The sequence below is a fragment of the Pholcus phalangioides genome, unplaced genomic scaffold, assembly GCF_987345545.1.
Source record: "Pholcus phalangioides strain wild (caught in Gottingen) unplaced genomic scaffold, Ppha-v1.0 ptg000011l_1, whole genome shotgun sequence".
NCBI lineage: Eukaryota > Metazoa > Arthropoda > Arachnida > Araneae > Pholcidae > Pholcus > Pholcus phalangioides.
The window spans coordinates 20,913,979-20,929,108 of record NW_028301604.1 but is presented as its reverse complement, the minus strand read 5'-3'; the positions used below and the strand labels follow the sequence as shown (position 1 = coordinate 20,929,108).

The window sequence follows — 15,130 nt, the reverse complement described above, 5'->3', positions numbered from 1 at the left end:
CGTGCCACGCTGACATGTCTGTGTGTAAGGGACCATTCAAATATTACATCAGCATCGATAGGGGGGTTAGGTGTTTTTGGATTTGTGACTTATGATGACAAGAAGGGTGGGATTTGAATGATGCTTATGTCATTAACCACCCAAAAAAAAATGAAATATTCATCATGGCATCAAAAACAAAAAAACCTTTCCCAAGTTTGTGGGCACCTGAACTAACATTCCCCCCATTGACCAGTCCCCTATAGACCTCTTTCTCTCGTATACCTCTACAGATCCCCCTCCCACATACTGTCCACTTATGGGGGGGGGGGTCAGTTAAACTTTTGTGTCCACTCAGTCTATCACGTGCATTGTTCTTGGAAGTGTTTGCTGTAGTCCTGTACATAAGCGAATATATGCTCTTTAAATGGGAGAGATGTGGTTCACCAATGGTGTGCATGGTGATGGGGGGGGGGGGTATCTACTTTTGCCCTGCCCTTTATGCTAATAAAACAATTTTTTGTGGATAGTGCCCCCAAACCTCTGTACCGTGTATGCTCCTGTACAGAGTTGTCAACTGCTATGGATTGTCCGTAGAAACTGCGGACAGCTGCAATAAACTACAGAGATACGGGAGACACTCATTTCTATGGAAATTGGCTTTTAAAAAATCTGGTTTTTGAGTTTCTTGCGGTGTTTTATTTATTTTTTTCAATTGCATTGATCTTTACCATAACAATGAATATGCATGCGATAGAGTTCAAGAGAAGACAAACTCAGAGCTCATCGGTTTTGTGCATGGAAGGCAAACTGTAAAGCAGCGTCCAAACCTACCGCTCTACTTGTGAGCACAATGTGCAGTGTCGCTCAATAAGAACCCAATTTTTTTTCAATAAAAAAAGTTTTATTTCATATCAGACTTAGCATGAAAACAACATAGTGACGAGACATAACAACAAACATGGCAAATAACTGAACTATAAGATACTGAACTGCAATTGGACTATACTGAAATTGAACTCAGATTGAGAACAAACATCCTTTATAGACGGGGAAATTCTTTCCCTTCATGGAAGTCGACCGGTTGCCAAGAGACTAATGTAATCCGTCATTTGCATAAGGCATGAAGGAATTTTTTTAACACTACCGAGCTCAAATGCGCAAAAACATGTTTTCTATCAAACTGTACATGCTGTGGGCTTAAAACAAGTTACTGAGGGATTCAGCACGGCGGACCCGGTTTCATTTGCAAAGTGCATGCTCGAACTCGTTTAAAGAATGCTTTGTTGTAGGTGCCGTAGGAGCTCTAATACAAAGAGGGTGGGGGTCTAGGGTTGCTAGACGTCTATATAAAAAAAACAGTCCACAAGGTCGTATGCAGGTTGGGATTGTATTGAATATTCATGAATTACTAAGGGACTCTGCAACCCTGGAAAGTTGTTTCGGGGGTGGGGGCGGTCTCACATGGCCCCGAGCCTTCTAGTGCCAATGAGGTGCTGCATTTAATTAACTTTCAATTAATTTTTTTATTGACTTTTTGAGTGATTTTTTTATTGTACTATGATTATGTTGTCCCGGGGGGGGGGAGCAAAGATGCCACCATGCTCTAATTTACCTGGGTTCCCCGACCCAGGGTATTCATAAAATCTGGGTCCCTTTTGAGTGAAAGTTAGTCCCTGTTGAAAAAAAACTATCTTGGAAAAAGTATGGTCCTTTCCCCCCTATAATTCACTGATTTATATTAAAAATTTGTGTATTCATTATGATGTTTTTTGAAGAGGATTATGTGAAAATAATTGTTACCTGAAGCTATTTTAAGTATGATTTAACGATGGGAAATATTTTTAAATAAAATAAGTAAGCTCAGTAAATATATTTAGTAAAATTTTTCGGGCATGTAAAATATTGATTCTGGCATGTATTATTGTAAGTCACATGCCTGACAGGGCATGTTAATTTCTGGAGATTTGTCCAGCACTGATCTAATACCAGAGGAGAAGCGCATTTAGTATTTCATTTGACCATGTGTGTATCATTTTATTTATATACCCACTTGTACCAAATAGATATTGATCTCTATCTAAGCACTGTAAATGATCAGCCTGGTGGCTACCCATAAGTCACAAAATGGATGCAGACCTAAGAAAGATTTTAAAACTATTCGGAAACATTAAATTTTATTGATTAATATGTGTGCTGTATACGAATGACCATCTGACAACTGAAGTGGCTAATATATATATGAATATGTTCCTTTTAACAGGACTGGCAGAGGCATTGGAGGTGTTTCGAACCAGTGAGCGAGCTTTAGACAAAGTCTTGAGCTATATACATAGGAAATTTCGATTTCTGACTAAATTCAGGGGTGCTGAGACCTATGTCACCTATTACCATGAGTGCTCGAGCACCCACAGCATCCCTGATTTTGACACCACTGAGGACTGTGTTCTAATTCTCAGTTATAATTGGCTTTACCAGGTTTCATTTGAATAAACCATTGTGGGAACAAAATGACTGTGCACGCAAAAATTAACAAATTTCAAATTTTCTCAATAATAAGACTGATAGAAAGTTGCTTTCTGTTTATGTTGTAAGACAGTGCTTACTATGGGCAGAGATACATGGGAACATGAAGGGGTTGCAGCCCCCCAACATCAAAGATGTACAGTTGATAAAAATATGATTGTGTATATATGTATTGACATAATCATCATGCCGTGGGAAAATTTGCAAAAGATTAGAATTGATTTCTTATCATAGGTTCTATTATGTAATTTCATTCACGTTCCCCCATTTCATTAAGATTCTCCCTATTTCAGTAACACACAAAAACCCCCAGGTTGCCTGCAACTCACAGTTTCGGAATCACTGATATGAAAAACCCATCCAGCGTGGTTTATTCTGTCAAACAAGAAAAGATCACTGAAAAATCCCAGAAAAGTCATAAAATTTTGCTTTTTGTACGTGGTAGACATCATGTACATCCATTAAATAAGTCTTCAGGCAAATTCTAGAAAAATATTGGCAAATGTCGAATCAAGCCATTTATTCACACATAATTCATATGATTAATTTACATTGACTTATCATAGCTGCCAAGCCTCCCGAATTTTAGCTTCATCTTTCAACCTCCTGAAAAGTTCTTAAATCTCCCAAATTTTTTCGAAAATCACAAAAAATCTCTAATTGTCCCTAAAAATTCCCTACTTAATTAAAAAAGAATTTTCACTTCTGAAAACAATCCCTAAGGAATTTCTTGTGAGGCAAAAGACTCCCCTTTCAAAATGATGTCATACGTCGTAAATGGGAGAATAGAGTGGGAAATTCCTTTTTAAGGAAGTTTTACAAACTCTCTGATGGTAACAAGAAAAGTTGTTTGTCTTATCATGCAGGGAAATAGCTTAGCAGCCAATAGCATAGCTGCCAAGTCTCCTGAATTTTCCAGGAATCTCCCGAATTTTAGCTTCATCCCTTGACCTCCCGAAAAGTTCTTAAATCTCCCGAATTTTTAAAGTAAAATTTTACTGTGGTACCGTGATGGATGAGGTAATGTAATTCATAAAAAATGGCATGAATGAAAGGATGAGTGTGAAAACTGAAGGAACACAGTGATTGCAATGCGCTGAGAGAGTCGCTATAAATGATGCATCGTCGGTGGCGTTTGCATCGTATATGACGTAGAGCCTGAAGGATTGTGTACAGCTCTGCCGAATAAATAGAGAATGTGTCGGGAAGTTTGAAAGATGTCTCCTCACAACAGATGTAGGCACAACCGAAGTGCAATAAAACGAACCAAAAGTGCATAGCAACAGTCTTGTCAGCGGAGAAAGAAAAGCCGTTATTATGAGCCCACTTGCTGATCGTGTTGAGTGTGGTTTGCAATTGTCTCTCGGCAGGTTGCCCCGCAAGCCGCTATTATAGAGGTCGGAAAGAATTCCGTGCCTCCAAGTACGTTCGTAGGCCTTTTCTATGTCGAAAAATATGGCTATCATATGCTCCCTCTTCACAAATGCTTGTCTTATTGATGTCTCAAGGCGTAACAGATTGCATGTTGTGGACCTGAACCGTCTAAAGCCGTTTTGATGTTGGGATAAAATATTGTTAACCTCAAGGTAGTGCATAAGGCGATAGTTGACCATGCGTTCCATGAGCTTACATAGACAACTGGTCAAAGCAATAGGTCTGTAACTGTTCGGTTGCTGAGGATTTTTGCCAGGCTTCGGGAATGCAAGAACTATAGCTGCTCGCCAGGTGTCAGGAAATGAATGACTGACCCAGATCCGATTAAATAATATAAGTAAATGTGAGAGTGATTCTGGTGAGAGATGTCGAATCATGGAATAATACAAATACAAATACAAATACCACGCCACAACAGGCAAATTGCCCAACGAGGTGGCTGATCCCCGAGCCCCTACCTACTACACCACACATGCAACCCCCCCCACAGAACCCCCCAACGAATCGGTACGTGCGGGAATGTGCGTGTACGTGTAGTGCAACCTGACGTAAAGTTTGTTTCTGTGTAATGCTTGTTATGTGTAGTGCTGTCATCTGCCCCCAGTTTTACTAACTATGAGTGAAGTGTTATGATTGAATGATTTACCGTTGTAGGACTGTTGCTCTCTGTGGCGAGACTTTTTAACGGGGAGATCGGCTCACATTTGCGCCTTGAAGTTGGGAACCACAGAAAACCAACTTCAGCCGACCACCACTGTGGGGTTCGAACCCGGATCCTCGCATCACGAGTCCGGCACTATAACCACTCGACCACCACAGCGGCATCGCTAATGAATGGCATCGGGCCCTACAGCTGAGTCAGGACTTCGCTGCAAGGCCGTCGTCAGTTCATGAAGGGTGAACAATGAATTGTACCCCTCCGGTGTAAAAGGCCAGAAGGTGTACGATACTGGAGACAGCGGCGAAATGGGCGGCGATGGTGTCTGCAATATCCCTCACATCGCTGATGATAGTGCCATTGGTGTTTAAAATGGTGATGGGATGAGACTGATAATGACCATTGATTTTTCGGATCCGGTCCCAAATGATTTTGGATGAAGTTGATGAGTTGATTCCCGTCGTAAACTTTTGCCAGGACTCACGTTGAGCCTGGCGCCTGGTTCTTCTCACTATCGCCTTTGCTTTTAAAAATGCCAACTTGTTGTCATGGGTAGGATACCGCCGGAACCTACTCCATGCTTTCTTTTGAGCTTTAATTGTAAGATTGCATTCGTAGTTCCACCAAGGTTTAGGAAATTTAGGAAGTTTCGAAGAGACTTTGGGTATTGTTTCATTGGCTGCTGAAATGATACAACTGGTCACAAGTTCGACACAATGGTCGACTTCGGGTTGCGAAACCATATACTCCGTGATTTCTGCCTTGACCGTGAAGTCAGCCCATCGGGCGGCCACAAGCTTCCACCGATGTTGTCCCTCAGGTATGCTATGGCTTCGATCAAGGCACTTAACCACTAGAGGAAAATGATTGCTCCCGTGGAGGTCTGGATCGACCGACCAGGACCAGTTGGGCAAGAGTGTGGGTGAACATAACGATAGATCTATTGCAGTGAAACTATTGTTTTGGGCATGGAAATGAGTGAAACTGCCATCATTCATGATGGCAAGGTCCATGTCGTCTAACAGCCATTCTACCATTTCCCCACGAGGGGTGTTGCTGTTAGAACCCCATATCATGTTATGTGCATTGAAGTCTCCAAGAAGAAAAAATGGTGGTGGTAATTGATCAATCAGATCTTCTAGATCTCTCTGTAAGATGGTGTCATTTGGTGGCAAATAAATGGAACAGATGGTAATTCTTAAGCCTGTAGAGATTTCTACCGCGATGACTTGCAGGTTCGTGCGCAGCGTTAAAACGCGCAACGACACGTGATGTGGAACCAGCAAAGCAACACCGCGGCAAGCCCTACTCCCGTCATCGTAGTCAATACGAAAGAGGGAATGTCACCTGATGTTCCATGTCTCCGAGGGCTTTGTAAAAGTTTCCTGGAGTGCCACACAAACAGGATGATAATGATTGATCAAATCCTTGAGATCTTCATAATTGGATCTAAGACCACGAATGTTCCATTGAATTATGTTGGCCATAAATTAAGTAGAAGTAGACGGTTCAACGTCTTTGAATTTATTCTGGTCTAGTTTCCGGCGAGTACCACCAGTTTGTGACGGATTATCAAGATCCATATCACCAATTGACTTGTCATCAATTAGTGATACATTCTGGAGGGTGGGACATTTAATTGCTCTCTGTATCGCTTTTCTTGAATATCCGGTCTTTAACTGTTTCTTTTTAGATTTATTTCCAGAATTGATCTTGGGTTTAGTACCAGATTTTTTTAATGTGTTAGCCGTTGCTTTTTCCGCTTCTTCGGAGGTAGTGGACTCCATCCGTAATCCAACAGAGCAACAGCAGCCACAACTATTGCACGGTTGGTTAGATGATGATGTTTGAGTTGATGTGTCAGCTATTGGTTCAGCCTGAGTTGTTACGGATGCTTTGGTGACATTGTTAGTCATATTAGCTGATGATGGATTTGTTACCATATTAGAGTATGTTCTAGTACCTATTGGAGCTTGGTTAGAGGTTATACGACGGCATGCTTCGATATATGAGATGTTATTGAGGACTTTGATCTTTTGGATCTCTTTTTCTTCATTCCATTTCGGACACTTTCTGTCAAATGCGGGGTGATCGCCACCGCAATTGACACACTTGAATGGTGAATTAGTGCAGTTGTCCGAAATGTGGTCCTTCTCACCGCACTTTGCGCAGGTGGGTTGACTACGGCACGCCGTTCGTGAGTGACCGTATTTTTGGCAGTTGAAGCATCGAACAGGGTTAGGAATGTATGGCCGGATTTTGAGGTTATAATAACCTATTTTGATATCTTTCGGCAACGTTGGTGAAGAGAACGTGAGAATTATATTATGTGTTGGAGCTGGATTGCCATCTTTGCGGCTCATAATATGTTTAGCTGATGTTACGCCTTGAGACACCAGCTCTTGTGTTAGTTCTTCTTCATTCATGTTAATTAAGTTAGTATCTGAAATAACACCACGTGAATAATTCAACATGGGATGAATTTTGACCGTTATTGGAATGTCTCCGAGAGATGTGAGCTTTTGAATGAGTTCGACTTGTTTGGATGTGTTAGTTTCGATGAGAAGGTCTCCTGAACGAAGGGCCTTCACTGATTTTAAGGTACCAACTGTGCCATAGAGAGCTTTATCTATTACAAATGGTGATACTTTGGCCAGCGGTTTTTCGGCATCTGAAGAGTGCAGAAAGAAAAATGAGACAGTTGATGAATTTGAAGCAGTTACATTGACATGTGTTTGGTTTGAAGCAGTTCTTTGACGTTTTGGTGCATTTTGATTTTTTCCTATATTTGAATGGGTATTGTTCCACTCCCACCCACCATGGATCCCTACGAGGGGACGCGGACACACAACCGGTGAAGGTTAGTAGCAACGTCAGGTTAGGTGGGAGCTATACACCACCAAAGCAGGCGAGCAGACGCGTTCAAGATCCAAGATCGTTGTGAAGCAGCACCAACAAACCTCAATGACATCCGGCAAGCCCGGCCCCTCTACCTGCCCAGTAGTGTAACCCCTTCAGCCACCGAGGCGACCACAGCCGATTGACCTGGACGGGGCTAATCCAAGCCTCCCGTTTCGGCTGAATCCGAGGCCAAAGCTAGCGCATCAGGCTAACCAGGATCCCCATCTCCAGCCTTATGGGTCTCCACGCACGGCAAACATGCAGGTAGACAGCGTCCCAGACAGAGCATACGCTAGAAGCAACGCCCCGTCTGGGAGGACCCCTCCCCGCCTAAGCGGGGTCCACAATGAGGGGTTGGACACATGACACAAATATGTACAGGACAAAACAAGACGCAAGACAAGTACTGCAAGATGTGTAGAAATAAACATATAATCTGGGCTATTGAAAGTGAATGATATGAGCACAAAAATGCGATGACAATGACGTGTGATAGATTTGGCGTTACCCAGAGTGCACCACAAGGAGGCCTATCACATTACACCCCAAGATGTTCAATAACAATCCATTTCATTTTGTTACATATATACATATTTCAACATAATGAAATAATAGGATATTATGCATAAACAGTAAGTATGCATTCACAAATCCTGACACAACTGGGTCCTCTCCTAGGGGACAAATTAGTGTTAATTGCTAGGGGTTTATTGGTGACATGGCAATACTGATGAATGGTGGCCATAACGGTGATATGTTACAACCTAACAGGCTGAGTGCGTATCTAGTGTTGTCTAATTTTTCAGTGCTGCCATCTATATTTCAGAAGCGAAGTGTAATGACTGAATAATTGTATTGTATTCAGTCTTCAGTTGCTCTCTGTGGCAAGACTTTTCAACGGGGAGATCGGCTTGCATTTGCACCTTAAAGTTAGGAACCACAGAAAACCAACTTTAGCCAACCACCACTGTGGCGACGGTAGGCCTTGAACCCGGGTCACTACAATGTGAGTACATCACTAAGCCTACTCAACCACCACAGCGGCATATTTTAAGGTTAAACTCAAAATATTTTGCAAAATAATTTATTTTTGTATTTCTACAGTGTGATAAACCTGTATCATTTGATGTAATTGGAACTGACTCTGTCAGTGAATCAAGATTTCTAGACAATTGAATATGCATCAGTATCAAGATCTGACATCATCTATACCAATGCTTCTCAACCTTTTTGACTCGCGGAGCCCTTTCAAGTAAAAAATTCTATGGCGGAGCTCCGTAGACCATTTTTTAAATTATTCATCAAAGTTACTTATTATTACTATTTAAAAATATAACTATTTTTTTTTAAATTTTACCGATTCTCTTTAGTTTCTTCGAGCGGCTGTGGAGCCCTGGAGAGTACACAAGTTCATTTTAGCATCAGAACAACATGTTGGGCATAAACATCGAAACCTGAGAATTCACACACACACAGGATGCTTCCCCCCCCCTCCAATAAACTTTGTAAGAGGGCTTAGCTGCTGCCAAGCATTCACGGATATACAATGTAATTGTATTGTACAAATGCATGTTCCCCATGTATTGTACAACTGTCCTTAATCTCGTACACATGGACCATCCAGCAGCTACACCCAGAGATGTGAAAATGAACAGAAACATATTGAATATAATGCCATCACATAATTATTATTTTAAGAGTGCCTTCTCTATATTAAATATTAGTTTGGCAGCCTACCAGACCATCATTCATAAGAAAAGGATTGCTTAAAAGGTGGAGGGAATTTCTATCATTGAAAGATGGAATAGAATTTCTTTAACTTTTGAAAAGCGTCCGCGTGCTACTCTTGATGTCATGGTGTACAATTTGTGCCATGCATACCACGGGCTGGCCACCCCTGTGTTAAGAGAAAGCTCCCAGACCACATCTTTCTGATGTTCTCAAAAAGTTGATAATTTCCATATTAGAAGACGGGGTTTTCAAAAGAGGCGTCAGGATTGTTTAACTATGCTCAAAGTATGGTGAGCTTTCTTTGGAAAAATATTGGAGAACTGTCAGAGTGATTTTGCTGCAATGGCAAGACACTTTGTCATCTTGTAATGTTTAGTTTGTTTAATCCTAAAACCATTTGTGGGCAAAAAGTCTTTTATAATGTCCATATAGACTTCTGAATCACAGTATGCTTCACATGCTGTACTGTTTTCATAATTCACACACACATTGGGTGTTGTGCATGTCCAAACGTTTAAACAAATAACAAACCAAACATTAGCTAGTTTTCTTGTCAATGCACACTTATTGCGTTTTTCTCCTGTTATTTTCGACACAAATTGACGAATATAGCTATCTTCATTTTTCAAGCTGTTTCTTTAGAGAGAGACTATATTTTAAAGTTAGTGTAGGCATCTTCTTCCAGTCATTCATTTTCTAGCTGACATGATTTTTTACGCCATTGCAACTGACACTTCGTCTGCTGTTAGTTTGAATGAGGCTTAGGTGTTGATTTGCAGTACCTAAATCTCTCCTCTCATGAAAGATTGCATAAAGTGTGGTTGCAGACAGGAACCTTGTACTTTGCCCACTCTGCATTCAGTTGTTTCAGGGTGGTACAAGGATCATTCTTGGTTAGGGAAATGAGTTTTCTATCACACCTCATTGTGATTCCAGGTGTACAACAAGCTCAAGGCACTCTCTCAACAACACTACCCCTCTGATATTTTTTTTGAAAGAAAGTTTGAGCACAGCTAAACAATCTTGAAACTTCTTTTTGAGGAACCTGGTCTTCCACCATTGAAATTATCAACTTTTTTAAATCAGAAATATATCTTCTGGGAACCATCTTTTAGCACTTCAGAAGAAGTCATAATATTCAAAATCTTATTGCATTCATTTTTTATAGTGCCTGGTTACCCTGCAACTGGGCAAACATTATTCCACTTACATATTTAGAGCTGAAACATTTTTTTAAAGCAGTGACCAAAAACTTTTGTCCCCCAAAAAAATATTCTGATCGAATACTTTTTTCCTCGATGCTGACAATTTATAAACTGATTTTCAAGGTACATTAGAATAAATTCAATTTTTTTCATTTATTCTGTATTTAGAATGATTGTTTTAAGCAAAAAAAATTAACACTGAGAGAAAAAAAAAATATTTTTTTCATTTTAAAGTGCCATTGCTAGTGTTTTTGAACATGATCACACTTTTTGTAATGAGTAGTATACCACTATTATTTTAGATAGACAACCCACTCTTTCAAGTAACTCGGAACAAAAAAACAAGTGTGTTTGACATGTTTAATAGCAAAAACTAGAAGCAGCATTTTCATCATTCACTAATAAAAAATGAACTTTCTTTTCTTTCCCATATTAATAATTTTTAGCCCCTTATGTAGTTTTCTCTTTTGAAACTGTATTCTAATTCTAAATTTTTGAATTGTTGCAAATTTATATGAAATACTGCAGAGTGTTTGTAGTTTGGTCCACATTGCAAAAGCTCATTAAGGCTGGGATTACACTATAAAAGTTTGATAAAATTTCTTTTATAAAATTTCAAAAATGCAACCAATAAGCATCTCGGTTACATTTGAGCAAACGTAACCGAGACACTTATTGGTTGAATTTTTCAAGTTTTATCAAAGAGCTTTTACAAAACTTTTATAGTGTAATGCTGGCCTTAAACAGTTACATTTCTTGAGTAAGATTAAAAATGCATAAAAAAATTCAGTGAACAATTACATCTCTAATATACAATTTCTTTTATTATACTGACATAATTTGTTTTTGTAGATGATGAAAACATAATAGATATATCAAGTTCAAGCTCTGAAAGTGACTCGGAAGATGACCTTGACAAAAAAGATGATGAGGTGCTAGTTTTGAGTGATGGTGATGGAGAAGCAGAAGCTGGGCCAGATGATCCAAATAACAGTGGTGCTCATACTAATGATTGTTTCAATTTACCTGATCATGAAGGGCGAGTTTTGGTTAATGTAGGACATCCTCCTGAAGATCCTGATATATATCTAGCCCCACAAATAGCTAAAGTCATTAAACCTCATCAGGTCAGAAATCAGTTTGTTTGAAAAATTCTAATTTTTTTTTAAATTTATCAAAGTATTGACATAGTTTTATAAATTCACAATTTATATTCTTTAAATATAGTAGCTGTCATATTTTAAGGGGCTTTCCTTTGTATGCAAGTTGTTTCAAAATTCATGGTGCAAATCTTCAGGATGATAGAGCACAACTAGTGAAGCGCAAATCTCTCTGCAATACATGCTTAGAACTCAAGCAGTGAAGCCCCAAAAGATGCAGTGTCATGAAATGATTATGGGCAACTGCTCAAAAGTGTGATCCCCAACAGGAATGCAGGCTTCACACTGTATAATGACTGGTGAAAACATCAGGCATGTGTCTTGCATGGTGCCAGCAGCTATGGACATCCTGGCAAATAATCTACATCGTAATCAACAAAACTGGCATTGTAGAAGAGGCACTTTGTATGACCCCAGAGGAATAAAGTGACAGATCGAGTGATTGTGCCCGCAGTTTGATGGGATCACCTTGACTAAGTGCTAAAAGGTTCTTAGATTTGGCACTCACCTTGATGGAAAGTTTTCTATACAATTCTTGGGTTTCCCTTGCATTTTCATCTGCAGTACTTTACATGTGATATAAATGTGCTTTCTCCTGATTCATTTACACATCTATTTGATCTAGACATTTAGGTCCTTAGTGTAATAAAAATGCATGATTTTGGTCAACATGTGCTAATTTTGTGTGAGACTTACTCAGAAAGGGACACACGTGTATGTCATTGAAAGGTATTCACAACAACAGGAATGCTGCATTAAACATCAAGGTCAAAAGATCAAGCAGTGGTTTAACTGTGCAATTAGAAATATACCTATCTCTGTGTGCATGAAAAAGTTTTTCTTTCCTTCATGTAGTGCAAATCATCAGAAAATGATTCAGCAGGCTACTATGCTTATTGTCTATCAATGACGAGCATTTTGAGGGTCAAAACTCTGATTAGTGTATTCACTATGGCAGCGGTTCTCAAACGGTGCACTCTCCAGGCTGCCTGAGGAAAATAAATAAGTAAATTTGATTGAAAAAAAACAGGCCTACGGGACTCCACCATAGACATTAAAAAAGGGTTCCACGAGTCAAAAAATGTTGAAAACTGCTGCTGTAGGGGATTAGACTACAGTTTTTATGGGCATTTTTTCAGCCACCTTGTTGGACATTTTGTCTGTTGTGGCCTCTGTATTTGTATTGCTATGAAGGTGATCCATAATAAAGTTGGAACTACGAATGCTGGATTTGAATGCATAATCAGAAAAAGAATAATGAATAGATGAATTTCTTTTTTTGTTTAAATCTTATTATAATTCAGGGAACATCAATAAAAATGGGGGGGGGGGGGTTGTGAGAAACACTTTCCCGGCCTTCTCTAAAACGGGCGAACCACTCGTACACACACTTCATGGACAGTGCTTGATCTTCATAAACACGTACCAGCATCACGTGAGTTTCTTTCGTTGTTTTGCCAAGCTTAAAACAAAACTTTAAATTGATCTTTTGTTCATTCATTTTCCTGTTCTCAGTTAAGAAACAACGTGCTAAATAAGCACTTTGTAAAACAAGTCTTTCACGGAACACAAACGACGCTCAACTGAACAACGGTGGTGGCAGATGGTCAACACCTGCCGCTACGCATGTGCAACGTTTTGCTTCGCCAGTGTTGCCGGATCGGCCGTTCTGACTTCATTCACTGAACTTTATTGTCAGAGGTTGTATTTATGTAATTAACACTATTCGCATTATTAATTGATGCATTAATATTCCTTACATTTTAATAAAAACCAACTTTTGCAATTTATTTTATAGCTTAACTCAAGGAATTATTTTGTGTATTTGAAAATTCTTAATATTATTAACCATAAAAATGTTTTCTCCAGTTACTTCCAATATGCTAAATTAGGAAACTATTTTGCAAAAACTGTAATGAAAACTAGGTAAATATAGTGTAATTGATGCAGATTTATTGTGACAATTATTTACTATATACTGAGTGATTATAGTAAAAGTTTCAATATCAAAACACTTTAAAATAAGAACCACTAGTCAAAATGACTTGAAAATGTACGTGAATATTACTGAAGCAATGAAATTTTGCATGACAAAGGGGGAAAATAAATACTTGAGAATATAAAATAGACAACACTTGACTCATCGACTCATCCAACACATGTGAAATTCTTTCACAGAATGGAAATGATAGCCAGTTAGGACAAAATGAAAATTTAATTTGCATCGCATGATTTCATAATTCATGGAAACATCACAAAAATAAAGTTGTTTAAACAAACAACTACAACTTACACAAGAAATGTTAAATATGTTGTCCATTGTGTTCTGTCAGATGGAAGCACAAAAATGTGTGTTCAACAACAGATCAGAGTATGTCATGGTGGATGTCATAATGATGTGGATGTGCTTTCAATTCACTAAAGTTTGCAATCTGACCACTGCACCACTGACCACTAACATTTTGAGGTACCCCTTACTACAAAGCCAAAAGTTAAGGCCAGGTGAACATGGCGGCCTGGTGTCATGTCATCCTTTTATTGTCAAAATGGATCTTTAGCAGCTGCTTTGCTGGTGTTGCAAATGTGCATCTTGATAAAAGTTGTGCTATCCACACAACGATGCTGTTTAAGTGCCGAAATGATTTGGTTGCACAAAATAGATTATACTGCTGGCGAAGTACAGCATTATTTACTTGTACATTTTTAAGTATTTTAATTCTATCGCCAGAGAAAATTCCATTGTTTCAGGAGTATCCATTTAAATTTTCTAGTCCTTCTGTCTCAATGGTTTGTTTATTGTATAGTGTTTTGGAATCAGAAGTTTATTATCACCCTGTATATAGCTGATTATTTTTCATAAATCACTTACTACTGTACAGTAGAACCTGTATTAACTGGGGGTAATGGTGAAAGTAAAAAAAAACAGCTATTGAGTATTAAGCCTGGTGGTGATATACGGTATGAGATATGCTGTGCTTCTTATGGAAAGGAAAATGTAACTACTAGTACACTGATCTTTGTCCTTTAGGGGCAGCTGGTGTCTTTTTGGATTACAGGGTTCCCAACAACCTGGAGAATCAGGGAATCAGAAAATGGTTGGGAAAGTCAGGGAAAATCTGAAGGGAAAAAAATTAAAATTGGATGAATTCCCATTCCAGTGGTTAGTTTTCACTTTTTCCCCCTTAGAAGATTATCTCTTTCAGATCCTCTGGGAGAGAATAAGGAGGCCTTATCAACAATCTTGATCTGCATTTTCCTCTGGATCCTCTACTGAGAGACACTTTGATGTACATGAGCAAAATGTGTTATCAGTTGAGAAGAGTGAGATTTTTCATACTGGAAACCAATGCTGGTCAAGGTCACTGAACCTGCTTTTTCATTAAATGGATGAAGGGGGGGGGGGTGTCTAAGGAAGAGGCCCTCTTTTCCATATTCTACTGTTGAAAAACAAAGCCAATACCAGCTGTAATTTCTTTTCTATCTCTTCTGAGAAAATGGTTTATCCTCTTGCTTTTTCAAATATGTCAAGATGGGGT

General features: G+C 39.1%; 1 protein-coding gene across 2 annotated transcripts in view; it reads left to right on the top strand.

Moving 5' to 3' along the window:
• LOC149080208 (uncharacterized) overlaps positions 1 to 15,130 on the top strand; it is a 202,286-nt gene that overhangs the window by 50,277 nt on the left and 136,879 nt on the right. For both annotated transcript variants that reach the window (XM_089239257.1, XM_089239256.1), the window contains exon 6: positions 11,287 to 11,561. In XM_089239257.1, the coding sequence (XP_089095383.1) occupies positions 11,287 to 11,561 (275 nt within the window). The remainder of the gene's footprint in view (positions 1 to 11,286; positions 11,562 to 15,130) is intronic.